At 42.3% G+C, this 16,096-nt stretch overlaps 1 protein-coding gene and 1 long non-coding RNA gene across 5 annotated transcripts in view; one reads left to right on the top strand and one right to left on the bottom strand.

Moving 5' to 3' along the window:
- The window catches only part of LOC140069898 (uncharacterized), a 73,446-nt gene extending 72,350 nt beyond the window's left edge, over window positions 1–1,096 (bottom strand). For both annotated transcript variants that reach the window (XR_011848874.1, XR_011848875.1), the window contains exon 1: window positions 1,040–1,096. This is a non-coding gene — a long non-coding RNA (uncharacterized lncRNA). The remainder of the gene's footprint in view (window positions 1–1,039) is intronic.
- Window positions 872–14,943, top strand: CDKN3 (cyclin dependent kinase inhibitor 3). 3 transcript variants are annotated; one of them, XM_072116130.1, is made up of 8 exons: window positions 872–937; window positions 4,885–4,968; window positions 5,776–5,831; window positions 8,607–8,651; window positions 10,047–10,269; window positions 11,233–11,264; window positions 14,087–14,190; window positions 14,768–14,943. In XM_072116130.1, coding segments are annotated over exons 1-8 (645 nt in total). In that variant the 5' UTR covers window positions 872–935; the 3' UTR covers window positions 14,867–14,943. The 3 variants fall into 3 exon arrangements, with proteins under 3 accessions (XP_071972231.1, XP_071972232.1, XP_071972233.1); XM_072116131.1 differs by lacking the exon at window positions 872–937 and adding an exon at window positions 982–1,177; XM_072116132.1 differs by lacking the exon at window positions 872–937 and adding an exon at window positions 2,236–2,741.
- The last annotated feature ends 1,153 nt before the right edge of the window (window positions 14,944–16,096 follow it).

The raw sequence follows: 16,096 nt of genomic DNA, 5'->3' as shown, positions 1-16,096 counted from the left end.
CACGGAAGCTGCGTCACCATATCTCTGCACTGTTGTAAGCGCTGGGATATGGGAACGGCTGGGAGTGGCCGGTCTGAGCGTTTGTTTATAGTGGCATGGCCTGGAGAGACGGCAGAGCGGGACTCCGGGACGGGCTGAGAGGTAAGTATGAGATTATTTTTTCATTTTCAAATAGTAATAATCTTTATTTGTATAGCGGAATCATATTCCGTAGCACTTTAGAAATCATAGGGGACATATCCAAATATAATACTGCATTACAGAGTACAAACAGTCATATGGAACAATAGGAGCGATGGAGTATTTTTACATGTCTAAACTATATAAAGTTTGTATCTCCATGACCGTACTGACCCAATCAATAAAAAAGCTATGTCATTTGTACCATCTAGCCTGCTAGACAATGGCAAAACTATTCTTTTGTCAATACCATTGCATTTGGAATTCTTTCACAACTTCCCAGTTTATTGCAAGGAATATTAACAGTTGCAGTCAGGAAGTAAACTCTGTCCCATAACCAGCATTTGTATGGATCAAAATAACAGGCATATGCCATTTGGAATGAGGCAAGTAAAGTAAATTGAAGCAGAAAAAAGGCCCTGTCCTCAATGGGGTTAATAAAGCATACAAAATAATTCTATTAATACGTACAATACATATACAATATCAGATACAAGTGTGTGCAGAGGTGAATTGTTTGGAGCTGGGCACTGTACATCCCCTACACTGCACAGCCACATTGCTCTGATATGACAAGTATCTGACCATAATCTTTTCACAGCAGCAGTTCCCGAGGTTAGTGCTGCGCAGGCGCGTCGTGACTGTAGCCAATCAGAAGCCACCCGCTCCGGACAACTTCTTCAGCTCGCCTGACATTCCTAGACGCCATTTTTGTAACTGGAATGACTACAGCAGCATTGACATAAAGAGCTCTGATGTAGTTATGAAACTTTTAATAGTATCTTTGGGTAAAGAGATAGCAGGGAGTTCGATGTATGAGCAGGCGATTTTCTTAATCATTGTTGAACAATTACAATACCTGCCCTTATCCTCTATGGCTGTCTGATGCATGGAGGTGATTGGACGCGAGTGATGTGGCGGGAAATTGGACGTCTTGTCAGTTCTGCATCACGTGACGCGCTCTGGTGTCTTGTGGTGTAAGCGGCCTGTGCGCTGTGTAAGTAGCTGTGTCCATGTCATCTGTATACTGTCTACTCTTACGTGCTCCTCGGGGGTGTAAGCTGCTGTCCCCTGTTATCAGCCATACCTGTCATCCATCATCACTTGCATCAGTCCCTGCTTTGGAAATCTGTTCAAAAAAGTCTTTTTAGGTCTTTGTTTTTTTTTTTTTTATCTTCTCCTAAGATTTTATCATGTGCTGTGTGCGGTCCTGAGGAGTGTTTGTCAGTATAATGACTGTCCACGGGGCTGGGAAAGCCTCATTACTGTGACTCAGTGGCGTAACTATAGCCGTAGCGTCTGCTACGGGACCCACAAGGTCCAGGGGCCCGTGGAGTATGGGCGATTTAAAACAAATTATGGCCGTGCTCCCGGGCTGACTGTTGCGCTACTTCATTACAGGGATTACAGGGATCCCCCCCCCCCCCCACTTCACCTCCAGATGGTGCAAACTTGTTCTCCCATAGCCAGGTTCTAATTATCTTATTTCCGCGCCGCTTCCATACTCGGATGAAAGTCCCCTCCAGGCCGGACACACAGGGGCAGATTTACTTACCCGGTCCATTCGCGATCCAGCGGCGCGTTCTCTGCTCTGGATTCGGGTCCGGCCGGGATTTATGAAGGTAGTTCCTCCGCCGTCCACCAGGTGGCGCTGCTGCGCTGAAAGTCATCTCATCGCGCCGGAATGCACCACCTCGGACCAGGTGAAGGTAAGCGCTCCCCAAGCGACACTTTTTCGGTTTTTAAATGCGGCGGTTTTTCCGAATACGTCGGGTTTTCGTTCGGCCACGCCCCCCGATTTCCGTCACGCGCATGCCGGCGCCGATGCGCCACAATCCGATCGCGTGCGCCACAATCCCGGGGCAATTCAGGTACAATCGGCGCAAATCGGAAATATTCGGGTAACATGTCGGGAAAACGCAAATCGGGCCCTTAGTAAATGACCCCCACAGTCCTGCAGGGAGAGATGGAGGAGGTAGCACTGCAGGTGCCTGGGGCTGTTAAAGGTGATGAGGCCACTGAGTCTGTGCGCTGGAAGTCCGCCCTGCGCTCCCTCTAGCCGCCGCTCCTCCTCCCCGGAGCATGGGCCTTCCAGGATTCCCACCATGAACATTAGCCCACACTGCAGCAGCACGGATCCCTGGGCCATGTTCTGCTGCACTGACTGAAAACTGCGATGCTGAGCTGCTAGGGCCTCGGGAATCCCCTGCTACACATCATGCAGTACAGGCCGGCCAGGGAGCTGCACTATCCCAGGAACTGGGTCCTAGGAGGGGGAGTCCGAGTACAGCAACGATCAGCCAGGAGGTTCTCTTCAGATTTTTAACAGACCTCTGCTTGTTGTCAATTAATTGAAGTCCCCCATCCTCAGGACAGTGCCCTGACAGCAAGCAGAGATCATGGAAAGTAAAGGTTAATCAGTGTGCAGTGATTAGCCTCTTACACACCATGGCAGGTGGGATGCAACTGTCACAAACCCTCAGCTAAGAAGTGGCCCACCCCATCTGCTATTTTGTAGTAGAGAGGTGCAGAACCCCAACAAAGAGAGGATACATCTACTGGTAAGTCTGTAGCTGCCTTTCTCCTCTATCTATCACATATCTATCTATGTGTGTATGTTGTATGTGTGTGTTTATGTATATGCTATATAGGTGTATATGATGCATATATGCATGGTGTGTATATACTATATGTATATGTTTATAATGTCTATATACTTTGTAAGTTCTGTATGTGTGCATATGATGTATGATATGTATATACTGTATGTAGGTGTGTCTATGCTATATGTATATGGTGGTTTATACTTTGTGTATATACACTCACCGGCCACTTTATTAGGTACAGCTGTCCAACTGCTCGTTAACACTTAATTTCTAATCAGCCAATCACATGGCGGCAACTCAGTGCATTTAGGCATGTAGACATGGTCAAGACAATCTCCTGCAGTTCAAACCGAGCATCAGTATGGGGAAGAAAGGTGATTTGAGTGCCTTTGAACGTGGCATGGTTGTTGGTGCCAGAAGGGCTGGTCTGAGTATTTCAGAAACTGCTGATCTACTGGGAGTTTTACGCACAACCATCTCTAGGGTTTACAGAGAATGGTCCGAAAAAGAAAAAACATCCACTGAGCGGCAGTTCTGTGGGCGGAAATGCCTTGTTGATGCCAGAGGTCAGAGGAGAATGGGCAGACTGGTTCGAGCTGATAGAAAGGCAACAGTGACTCAAATCGCCACCCGTTACAACCAAGGTAGGTAGAAGAGCATCTCTGAACGCACAGTATGTCGAACTTTGAGGCAGATGGGCTACAGCAGCAGAAGACCACACCGGGTGCCACTCCTTTCAGCTAAGAACAGGAAACTGAGGCTACAATTTGCACAAGCTCATCGAAATTGGACAGTAGAAGATTAGAAAAACGTTGCCTGGTCTGATGAGTCTCGATTTCTGCTGCGACATTCGGATGGTAGGGTCAGAATTTGGCGTCAACAACATGAAAGCATGGATCCATCCTGCCTTGTATCAACGGTTCAGGCTGGTGGTGGTGGTGTCATGGTGTGGGGAATATTTTCTTGGCACTCTTTGGGCCCCTTGGTACCAATTGAGCATCGTTGCAATGCCACAGCCTACCTGAGTATTGTTGCTGACCATGTCCATCCCTTTATGACCACAATGTACCCAACATCTGATGGCTACTTTCAGCAGGATAATGCGCCATGTCATAAAGCTGGAATCATCTCAGACTGGTTTCTTGAACATGACAATGAGTTCACTGTACTCAAATGGCCTCCACAGTCACCAGATCTCAATCCAATAGAGCATCTTTGGGATGTGGTGGAACGGGAGATTCGCATCATGGATGTGCATCCGACAAATCTGCGGCAACTGTGTGATGCCATCATGTCAATATGGACCAAAATCTCTGAGGAATGCTTCCAGCACCTTGTTGAATCTATGCCACGAAGAATTGAGGCAGTTCTGAAGGCAAAAGGGGGTCCAACCCGTTACTAGCATGGTGTACCTAATAAAGTGGCCGGTGAGTGTATATGTCGCCTATAGACGGCAAAAGCCGTCCATCGCTGTAGAGAAGGGAGGCATCACCACTCCATCGCGGAGAACGTCTGCGTAGCCTGGTGGGCATACATTAGTGTGGATGCTGCCTTACCATTCAGAGCTTTCCATTTTCCACAGCAGTTTATGCAATAAAAGCTGAGCTATGAGAGGCTCCTATAAGCACCTATAAAAGGTTTTGCTCTCACACTCCCCTGCACAACAGAACCAGACTGAGTACGTGACTACAGCATGGTCCTTCTGTCTGGAGGTTTTATGGCGGCTCCTTGCATCCTACATAACAAGGATGCTTGGAGTCCAGTGCCTGGCAGGAATGCCCCATGGCGGCCCATTCTCCCTTGGTGGAGACTTGGCGTACAGAGGTAAATAATCGCAATTGTTGGCAGATTCACTAGCAATTGTGATTATGTAGTGGCTTATACTCCAGTTTTCTGGTATATAAGCCCCCCCCCCCCAAGCATGCAAGTCTCCCCCATTGAATCTAACAGCACGTGTTGAAATGTGTGCTAGAAATGGCATAATGCTTTTATACTTTGGTAACCCCATCTCTGGGATCATCGAGCCCTGTAAATAGTCTGTGTATGTCCTTAAGCATGTCATGTTATGGAAATATAATGCATTTGTGATGTCTTGTAGGAACAACACAATGAACGAGAATAATTTTGACTCTTCCGATGAAGAGGCGTTGGAAAAAGAACAAACACCATTTGAATTGTCTTGGTAAGTCCATTGTTATCCAAAAAATTGAAATGGCACAACCTTCACAGTATTTGAGGCTTCTCCGCAAACTGGAAACCTTGAGACCTGAAGTGATTTCTCTGTTGGGGGCAGATGCAGCAGGAGCCAGGCTGTGTGTTACTTTTTCGCAAGTAACTCCCGGCCTCATTGGGCTTGGTCACAACTCAAATTATACAGCAGGTCCAGTTCCGTCTGCAGCCGGGCAGCCATGTGTGAGTGGTGCTCATAATCCCATGCCAGGCGGCAAACGGGGGAATCATATCCCCCTGCTTGTGGCACACCAAGTCCCCTTCTTTGTGTACATGTGGCTTTAGGATAATGGTTAGAAAAAAAATGGTGCAAAAATAAATAGTTTGAATTTTATTACTACTTACTGGACTTTTTAGAGAACATCTACCACCAGGATCAAGGTTTTTTTTTTAAACCAAGTACACAGACATACTGGTGTGTGCCCCCACTGGAAGAATCTTCTTTGAGCTTCCTATTCTCTAGTTTGTTTTTTGTTTGTTTTAAGGCTTTTAAAATTATGCAAATAAGTTTGAGAGGCTCCATAGTTGTTAGTGGAGCCTAGAGCCCCTCAAGCTCATTTGCATAACTATTAAAGCCTTTTTTCCCCTTAAACAAGGGCATAGGAAGCTAAAGAAGAGCTGATTGTACCAGAGGAGGCACACACCAGCATATCAGTGTGCTTGATTTACAAACGTTGATTCTGGTGGTAATGTCCTTTTAAATTATAGGCACCATAAATGGATACCACAATAAATATGTTTTAAATGCTTTCCCCCGCAGGTTAAGCCTGGAACCAGTAAATTATGCCCATATACTAGGAATCAGTGCTCTTCCAGGTAGGTTCCCTGAACCTGTACAAGGTCAGATTGTCTAGGACAGCTTTACATGGAAACTTTCTAAAACCTCATCAAAAATTGTTTGTAGGTTTTCCATGCAGAATATATGTTAATTTCAGGAATAATTAACACCTGGATCAAATTTACTGCAATGAATTGCCATTCTGTGGATCGAAAAGTCTGCAGCGCAAATGTGCCATAATATTACTTTATTTTGCTTGCGATTATCTTATTGAAAATGAATGCATAATAAACTTTGTATAACTGACATTTGCTTTAAATAAAGGATTGTAAACCAAGAAAACTTACATGCTGGTGTGTGCCCCTTATGGCAGAATCTGCCTTTCTTTTAGCTTATGACCTGGTTTTTACAAAACAAAAGTCTTTTAAAATTATGCAAATGAGCGCAAGGGGCTCCGAGCTGCATTAACACCTTTCAGGCTCACTTGCATCATTTTAACCCCTTAATGACCACCCTATCAGGTTTTTACGACGGTCATTAAGGGTACTTCTTCTGACGCGTACGCCTTTCTACGGCGCCGCGTCAGAAGAAGATTTCGGGACATCGGGTTAGTATAGTGCCGGTGTCGGGCTATGATATCACAGCCCAGACCCAGCACTAACACCCGGGATCGGAAAAACTCCGATCCCGGGTGTTTAACCCCTTACACGCCGCGGTCAAGCATGACCGCGGTGTGCAAGTGTGTCCCCAGTGGATCGGACCCCCCCCCCCCCGGTGTGCTTACCGTGGGATCCGATCCCTCCTGCCGCTGCCCCGGGTCCCGACGAGTGACCCGAGGCTGTCGGCTTCTCTCCCCGCCGGGTTCCGCCTCCTGGCAGGACCTGGCTGTGTGTAACTGAGCATGCTCAGCATGCTCAGTTACTTACACTATACACTGCAATACAAGTGTATTGCAGTGTAAAGGCTTGAATAAGCGATCAGATGATCGCTTATTCAAGCCAAGAAGTAGAAAATGTAAAAAAGTTTAAAAAAAAAAAATCTTTTTATAATATAATTAAATAAATAAAAGTCCCATAATCTCCCCAGTAACACATAAAATGCAAATACAGTAAATAAAACACAAAAACACATACATATTTGGTATCACCGCGTCCGTATTAATCTGTACAAAAAATCTTAATCAATATTGAACCCGCGCGGTGAACTACGTAAAAAAAAAACTCGGAAAACTTCCCATAATATACAATTTTTCATCAAACACCATCACAAAAAATGTTCTAAAAAGTGATCAAAAAAAGTTACGTTCCCTAATATGATACGACTGAAAAGAACAACTGTTTTCGCAAAAAATAAGCCCTCAACCAGATCTGACAACAGAAAAATACAGAAGTTATGGCCCTGAAAAGTTGTCAATAGTAAAAACAATGCGATTTTCTCCAATATTGGTTTTGCTCAGGAAAATTAAGCAAAAATAAGAAAAACTATATAAATGAGGTATCACCGCAATCGTAGTGAACCAGAGAATAAAGATAAAATATTATTTTTACGTTACGGTGAGCGGGGGAAAAAAAATGCTAACAATCCAAAATAAAAATTGATGATTTTGTTTGTGTCCCCCTTGAAATAGTTAATAACATCTCAAGAATAAGCTTTAGACTCCCAAAATGAATTATCTATACATTGTATCTCATCCCATAAAAAATAAGCCCTCATATGTTTGTATTACCAAAAAAAATTAAAATTTACAGGTCGTACAATGTGACAATACAAATCTGCTGTGAATGGCGCCTCCATTCATTCTATACTTGGCCGTGCGCCCGTACAGCAGTTTACCACCACATATGTGGTATCAGTACACTCGGGAGGAATTGGGCATCAAGCGTTGCAGTGCGTTTCATCATTTAATTTATTCTGAAAATTTCAGTTTTGTCCTAAATGAATGTATTTTCCAAAAAAATTCCATAGTTTCTAAATCGCAAGTCCATATTTTTTAACCCATGTGAAACACTTAAAGGGTTAATGGACTTAATAGAAGTTGTTTTACATACGTTGAGGGGTGAAGTTTCTATAGTGGGGTAATTTATGGGGTGTTCCTATTATTCAGGCCTCTCAAAGTCACCTGAAAGCTGAGTTGTCCCTCAAAATGTGAGTTTTGGCAATTTTCATGAAAATAAGAAAAATCGCACCTAAAGTTCTGCACCTCATAACATCCTAGAAAAGTGACCGGAAGCATAAAATATCATCCCAGCATAAAGCAGATATTCTGTAAATGTTAATTATCAAACTTTTTGGGTAGTTTTACATCTTGTCTGGAAACCAGAACATTTCAAACTTGGAAAATGAAGAATTTTTACAAACTTTTGCCAAATTTTCACTTTTTTTCAGAACGAAATGCAAAACTTATCACTTAAATTTTATAACTAACATGAAGTACAATGTGTCACGAGAAAACATTCTCAAAATCACCCGGATATGTTAAAGCGTTCCGAAGTTCTAACCAATTATCGTGAGACTTGTCAGATTTGAAAAATCGAGTCTGGTCATTGAGCTGAAAACTAGTGTCGGTGATAAGGGGGTTAAAAGCCTTTTTTTTTTTTTTTTTTTTTTTTTATAAAGGCTCATACGAAGCTCAAAAAAAGAGCGAATCCTGCCAGAGGAGACACATCAGTATGTAAGTATGCTTGGTTTACAATCCTTGATCCTGGTGGTAGATGTCCTTAAATTTGAACAGCCATTTATAATACATAGTCTTTCTTGTCAAGATTTTTTTTTTGTATATAAATTAAACTTTTGGAAAATCTCTCTGATTTCAGGTTGTAAGTTTAAAAATGTTTGGAGGAACCTTTTCCAAAATGTAGGTAAGTATATGTTTGGCCATTTAAAAAAATCTGTTCTGTATATTGTTTCTTTCAGAGTGCGGAGTGTGGTTTTAGGACCATCCTACAGCCATTGCCCTCAGCATATATGTACCGTATATACTCGTGTATAAGCCGAGTTTTTCAGCACAAAAAATGTGCTGAAAAACGTCCCCTCGGCTTATACACGAGTCTATAACAAAAAAAAATTACCCACTTAAAAAAAAATAAACTTAAATACTCACCCTTCGATGTCGGCGCGGCTTACCAATGTCCCCGATGTCAGCGCGTCCTGTCTTCTTTCTTCTCCGTGGCTCCTCTTCTCTCTTCTATCTTCCGGCATGGAGGCGGCCATGGTTTCTTAGTGGCCACGCATACTATGACATCAGCAGCGGCCGCGTCATAGTATGCGCATGCTAGAAGAAAACATGGCCGCATCCATGCCGGAAGAGAGAAGAGGAGCCGCGGAGAAGAAAGAAGACGGGACGCGCTGACATCGGGGACATCGGTAAGTCGCGCCGACATCGGAGGGTGAGTATATAAGTTTATTTTTTTAAGGGCCGTGGGGGCAGGCTGTATACTACTAGGGGCAGGCTGTATACTACTAGGGGCGGGCTGTATACTACTAGGGGCGGGCTGTATACTACTAGGGGCGGGCTGTATACTACTAGGGGCGGGCTGTATACTACTAGGGGCGGGCTGTATACTACTAGGGGCGGGCTGTATACTACTAGGGGCGGGCTGTATACTACTAGGGGCGGGCTGTATACTACTAGGGGCGGGCTGTATACTACTAGGGGGCTTGCTGTATACTACTAGGGGGCTTGCTGTATACTACTAGGGGGTTTGCTGTATACTACTAGGGGGCTTGCTGTATACTACTAGGGGGCTTGCTGTATACTACTAGGGGGCTTGCTGTATACTACTAGGGGGCTTGCTGTATACTACTAGGGCTTGCTGTATACTACTAGGGGGCTTGCTGTATACTACTAGGGGGCTTGCTGTATACTACTAGGGGGCTGGCAGGCTGTATACTACTGGGGGCTGGCAGGCTGTATACTACTGGGGGCTGGCAGGCTGTATACTACTGGGGGCTGGCAGGCTGTATACTACTGGGGGCTGGCAGGCTGTATACTACTGGGGGCTGGCAGGCTGTATACTACTGGGGGCTGGCAGGCTGTATACTACTGGGGGGGTTTGACCAATGCATTTACCACCCTCGGCTTATACTCGAGTCAGTAGTTTTCCCCAGTTTTTGGTGGTAAAATTAGGGGTCTTGGCTTATACTCGAGTATATACGGTAATTGTCTGCAGATTGTATGATGTGCTTCCTGCTGCACTAACAATGCTTAGAATTTAGCTTCTGGTCTCGCATATTTTTTTTTCTCATCCCTCTAGAGGAAATTAAGAGACATGAAATCCAGGATGTATTCATATTTTGCACGATGTCAGAGCTTTCATTTTATCGTGTTCCCACTCTAATACAAGAATATCATAAGCAAGATTTTGTGATCCATCACTACCCTTTCCTTGACGGAGATGTGCCAGAAATTGACACCTGCCACAAAATAATGGAAGACCTAAAGACTTGTATGGACCACAGCAGGAAGACTTTAATACAGTATGTACTATATAATGTTATTATACAATGGTGGTATAAATGTAACATACAGGAGGGCATTTATCAAGACCAGCGCTTTGCACACCAGTTATGAAACTCCCTGCCACAGGATGCATGACATTTCTAACAAGATTTATAAAAAGACACGGTCATCTTTTACTTTCTAAGGACGCAGTAACAATCCTTATAACCCCTAAACTCTGAACTTTATATTGATACATCTAATGGTGTCCTTGACTAACTTGGTGTTTTTTGTTTTTAAAAACCATCCAGCTTTTCTAAAGGTCCCATAGAAATTTATGAGCTCATACTAGCCAAGGGGGTGGTAACTTTTTTTTATTTTCATAAAGTTACCACCAAGACACACCCAAGAGGAATAAAAGGTTGACACCCCTCCCCCCATATATACAATTAAAAACATGTGTTGCCTTGCAGCCTTTCAAATCGCAACACAAACACTGTGTGAATGTGGCCACAGGGGCTAAGCATATATAACTTGGCATTTGGGTGATAGATAATAATAATAATTCTTTATTTATATAGCGCACACAGATTACGTAGCACTGCACAAAGCATGTCAAAATATATATAAATCTATATATAACTGCTTGTTCTATGCTTAAACAGGGAAGTGGTAACTGATCAGGTTTTTGCATCAGTCAAAAATGGATCCATCTTAAAAAAAAAAAAATAAAATAAAATAAAATGGGGGGAAAATGCTGAAGCCTTTCATTGTCAATACAGGAGGTGTGCAAAGTGATAGTGTTCCAATAGGGTTTATCATTTCTTACCATCCAGTGAGTGTTGTTGCAATGAAGCCATAATTGCAAGTTTAAAAAGTGCTTTGTGCCACAAATTGAGTATTCTGTCCCAATGCTATGAAGAGACGTGCACTAGTGTAATGTTTGTTGTGCAGTGTCAATTATTTTTATGCTATAATAAATATTTCTCTTCTTTTGGCAGCTGTTATGGAGGCTTAGGACGTTCCTGTCTTAGTAAGTCGTAACAAAGTTAATAATGCATGATATTAACCTAAATTTGAATAAGAAAAAGTGCATTTTTTTTTATTCTCTCAGGCTACAAAGTACAAAACGTACAACAATCTTTATTGAAAATGATCAACTGCATGCACATGACACTATAAAACTATTAAAAAATGCAATTTACACAACAACAAGGCCAAGGTGGTCAGGATATGATCCACCTTGACCAACACATCCTGTCCGTGTGCTATGCAATCCAGGTGTTACCACTAAGCCCTACCTAATAATAATTTTTATTTATCTGATGCAATCAAATTCTGCAACGCTTTATAAATCATAGGGGGATGTATACAAATATAATATTACATTACAGAGTATAAACAGTCATATAAAACAAAAGGAGTGAGGGCCCTCCAAACAAATGCCAAGACAATGTTTCACCCAGGTCACTCCACTTTGAGTATATAAGCATTGCTAGCAAACGTTAAATATCATCAAAAAAAAGTAAGAGCTTGGACATGCCAAACTAAATTTGCACATAAAGCACTCGCGATAAAAAGTAAAGCCAGGGTCCGTGAGCAGATGATAACAGATGACATGCACAAGCAGGCGGCATAACCCAGACAGGGGTGGCAGGCTCCCCATGCATATAGTCGCCAAAGACTACTTCCTCAGGGGTATGGAAGTCCTCTTTAATTGTTCAATTCCTTTTATTTATTTTAATGCCTTTATTTATATAATGCACACAGAGCTTGCCAAGTCAGTCCCTGTCCCCAATGGGACTCATTCTAATCAACCTACCAGTATGTTTTTGGAATGTGGGAGGAAACTGGAGGGAATTCATGCAAACACGGAGAGAACATACAAACTCTTTGCAGATGTTGACCCTGGGACTTGAACCCAGGTCCCCAGTGCTGCAAGGCTGTAGTGCAAACCACTAAGCCACCGTGCTGTTCTTATTGTGTTGTGTATAGCTCATTGTTTTGAATGAAGACTGTTATGTTTTGTATTTTGTAGCCCAAGTTATTTGTGTTGGTTACATTTAGCTGTGCACCTCTTTCATATTCTCATGCACAGGATATTTACCTTTAGCAAATGTACATATCTCTTTGTTTCCTCCCACACTCCAAAACAAATTGTTAGGTTGTTTAGATTGTGAGCCCCATGGGGACAGGGACCAATTTGGCAAACTCTGTGTGCGCTAAATAAAGAATTATTATGTACAAGTCCCTCAGACTTGTTTCAATACTGACGTTTAGTGTGTAATACCAAGATTCTTACTACCAATGTGACACTTTACAGAATAGGGTTTTACGATGCATCCTAATTTCGGTACCTTTTTGGTTTTGAATGAGGCAAAACCGGTTCAATACCAGGATTTCTTGTGGTGTGATGCTGAGCATGTGACCACTGCTCCACCACTCCGATAAGGAATGCAGCACATGGCTGCTATGTGTGAGCACAGGCAAGGAGTGGAGACAGGAGATAGAGGTAATGGAGAGCCTTCCGGGATGAAGAGATCAGGGGAAGCAGCACTGAATACCTGGAACTGTGTAACCCACTACCCATGTGTTCTATTAGCCTCAGCTCCCAATGCTCTGATAAAACACTGCAGGGGTTAAACTCAGCCCAGTTACCCATGTGTCCTGCTTGCTGTCAGTATCAGTGCAGGCTGTCACTCCTCTGATAATTCACTGCAGGAGAGTCTTAACCCACTCAGCTCCAGTCCCAGACGTTCATGGCTCATTGTGCTTCAGTATTGCTAGTGCCAGAGAGGTCTGTGATTGGGCTTGTCAGAAATCATATCTGTGCTAATTAGAATTTTAAGTGCAGGCTGTTGATGCCCCTGATAAAACACTACAGTAAAAGTTTAACCCACTCAGCCCCAAACTGCTCCTGTACTGTTAGTGGCAGTATGAACGCACTGATAACTATCTATAAATATAATCCATTATTTAACACATTTAAGGAGTGCCGTAAAAAAAATATCCCCAACAAATTTCGGAAAAATGTGTTTTTGTCACCATGTTTAAAAAAATTACAAAAAGTAATAAAAAGTTGTGCAAACCTAAACTAGCTCAGTCAGTGGGAAAATAAAAAAAGTTACGACTTTTATGAAAAGTATTGCATTGTGAAACTTTTCCAGATATTGTATTTTCTGGTATTGGTGCAACCCTATTACAGAAGAATAAAATTTAGCCCTTACATTACTGACACCAAATACTGAATTGGATTTCATGCCAGTTTTTCCTCCATATCTTGAGGTCATCGGAAGGAGTCCCCAGGGATCTCACACCCCAGTCACGCAGAAATTAATGTGATGGTCCCGGAATCAATAATATAGAGATGCATGTTTGGGGGAGTACAGGGGACACTATATAAGCACTGGGTATATCTGTAGAAACTGGACTTTGAATCCTGTTATGGGAGACAATATAGAGATGTGTATAATAATGCATTACAAATCCTTACGTGTAAATGCCGTAATTATTGGATATCGTATAAGAGATGCTGAGTAAATGTATCCAGTCCCTCCTGGACTTAAGCCAACATACCTGCAGTACCTAGTGGTATATGGCTGACTCTGTAACACATGGAAAGGAGCTCCAGGTAATTGCAGATTGATATAGAAAATTCTAGAACCTTGAGCTTAAATCATTTGGATTGAAAGTATTGAAAACTTGATGTATTCTACAATACATAATCTCCAGCACATCTGCAGCATCCACAGGCGGGGAAAGAGGGAAGAACGCTGAACAGACTATTAGCCTCTGTACATTCACCTGTGCGCTACACTGTATGGCTTTCTTTAGAGCAGTTTTCTCCTGTCACAGTTGCAGCATGTCTGCTCCTTTGGCTAGATGATGGGATGATTCCTGATGAAGCAATACAGCTGGTTCGGGCTTCGCGGGGCCCTGGGGCCATACAGACCATTAAGGTAAAGTGATTCTATGCTGTTACCTACCATAACTTTAGACAGTGTTGTGGGTTCAGATGTTACTTAATCCTATTCCAGAGAGAAACCCTGACACCCATTTAGAAAACAAGTAATTTATAAGTTGATATTTTTTTGATTGCTGGTGGTCCCAGCAATTGACCCCATCCTGTGAATGTTTTCTCTTATGGGATTACATTATATTTGAGGTGAGAGATCAGAATAAACGTGATCAAGCTATATGAATGTGACTTGAGGTGGTTTCACATTGGTTCAGCAAAAAAAAAAAAAAAAAAAGCCAATTTTGGCCTATGGGCATTTAAATATTTTTTTCTCTTCCTTGCTTCATTGACTTTTTTTTTTTTTGAACACAAAATTAATAGGTTCTAAATTGACCACTGATGAGTGAGGAAAAAAACTGAACTGTGAAGAAGCCTGTTGAAAATAATTTTTCACTGAAGCCAAGAAGAAAAAAAAAGTGTCCATAAGCCAAAATGGGTTCTGTGAAAAATCACTGAAATAAAAACCACCAATGTGAATCCGTCCTTACTCACTGGTGTCATTTCTTTTTCTGTTTCAGCAATATAATTTTGTTAATGAATTCCGTGAAAACATCCCGTCCCGTTCTCACCCATCTTTTGAAGAAACCAGACAAGCACTACCCAGATTGTCCAGATAAATGTTGTAGCGCGTCAGTTATCGAGTAAAATAGCTTGTCTAGTTGCATCTTTAATAAAAGTGTACTGTACAGACAAACTGGGGTGGGCTAACTTTTTTTACACTAAAAAGGCGTTACTAAACATCACCTTTGTCCAAATGTCTTATTTTTTTCCTATACTACACTAAGTTAATGATCTTGGGTTTATAAAATCAAATATTTTTCTCAATTGCCATAGGAATGAAAGCACAACACATGAATGCAACGTTCAGGGCTATTGAACCAAACGGTACCATGAAACAAGTACTTTCTAGCTTTTGTCTTTTTTCCCCTGATGTGACCTCCAGCATAGGTGGAGCTGCAGCTCAAGTTGATGAAAGGAGCCTCTGTTCTACAACATTCAGCAAAAAAAAAAAAAAAATTACAACACAAGATGTAAAGTTGTTGAACATGTACCATGTCCATCTCTCATTTTATTGGTTTATTATATTGCATTGTTGTATTCCTGGGAACTAGAAAGAAGGCATTTGGGGTGTGGTGACTTGGAAACGTGAGGGATGCATCTAAAAATAATTTAAATAAGGGAGAGTAATAAAATGGCCGTGTTTCACAGCAGCTACACTATAGAGACATCATATGGGAGGGAGAAAACAAACCACTGTGACAAACTCTGGTCAAACTAGAGTTGTCTGGTATAAGGTAAGAAGCAGCAACATGACAATTCAACTGTGGGCTTAGGGCCAGTTCACATCTGCGTTGTATCTTAACTCCTTGAAGACGCAGCCATTTTGTAGTGTAAGGCTCAGCCCCATTGTTTATATTCTGACATGCGACGCTTTATATGGTTAAAAGTTTTGAACAATGTCACTTATCAAAGTGATTCTTCTTGGATGCGGCAGGTCCTGTGTGCCGGACGCCGCTGTCATCTTATTGTGTGTGCCAGCTGGCGCACCGGACCTGCTGCTGCCGGACACCGGAAAGGTGAGTTTTGATTTTTTTTTAAATGAATTGGGTTAACAGGGGCTGGCTGACTACATGGGGTTGATTACATTAGGGGCCTCTGCTTTTACTCCAGTATATATGATATCTTTATTTTATGGGTCAATACGATTATAGTGAAACTAGACTTGATTATTCTTATATTCTACTAATTTTGACAAATAAAACCCTGATGTGGGGGGAAAAAAAAAAAAAACCTATCTTTGCATCGCCATCGCCCAAGTGGCATAACATTTACTTTTTTGGCTAAGG

The sequence above is a fragment of the Engystomops pustulosus genome, chromosome 7 (genome assembly GCF_040894005.1).
Source record: "Engystomops pustulosus chromosome 7, aEngPut4.maternal, whole genome shotgun sequence".
In the NCBI taxonomy this organism is placed as follows: domain Eukaryota; kingdom Metazoa; phylum Chordata; class Amphibia; order Anura; family Leptodactylidae; genus Engystomops; species Engystomops pustulosus.
This window is presented reverse-complemented; position numbering and strand designations above follow the sequence as displayed.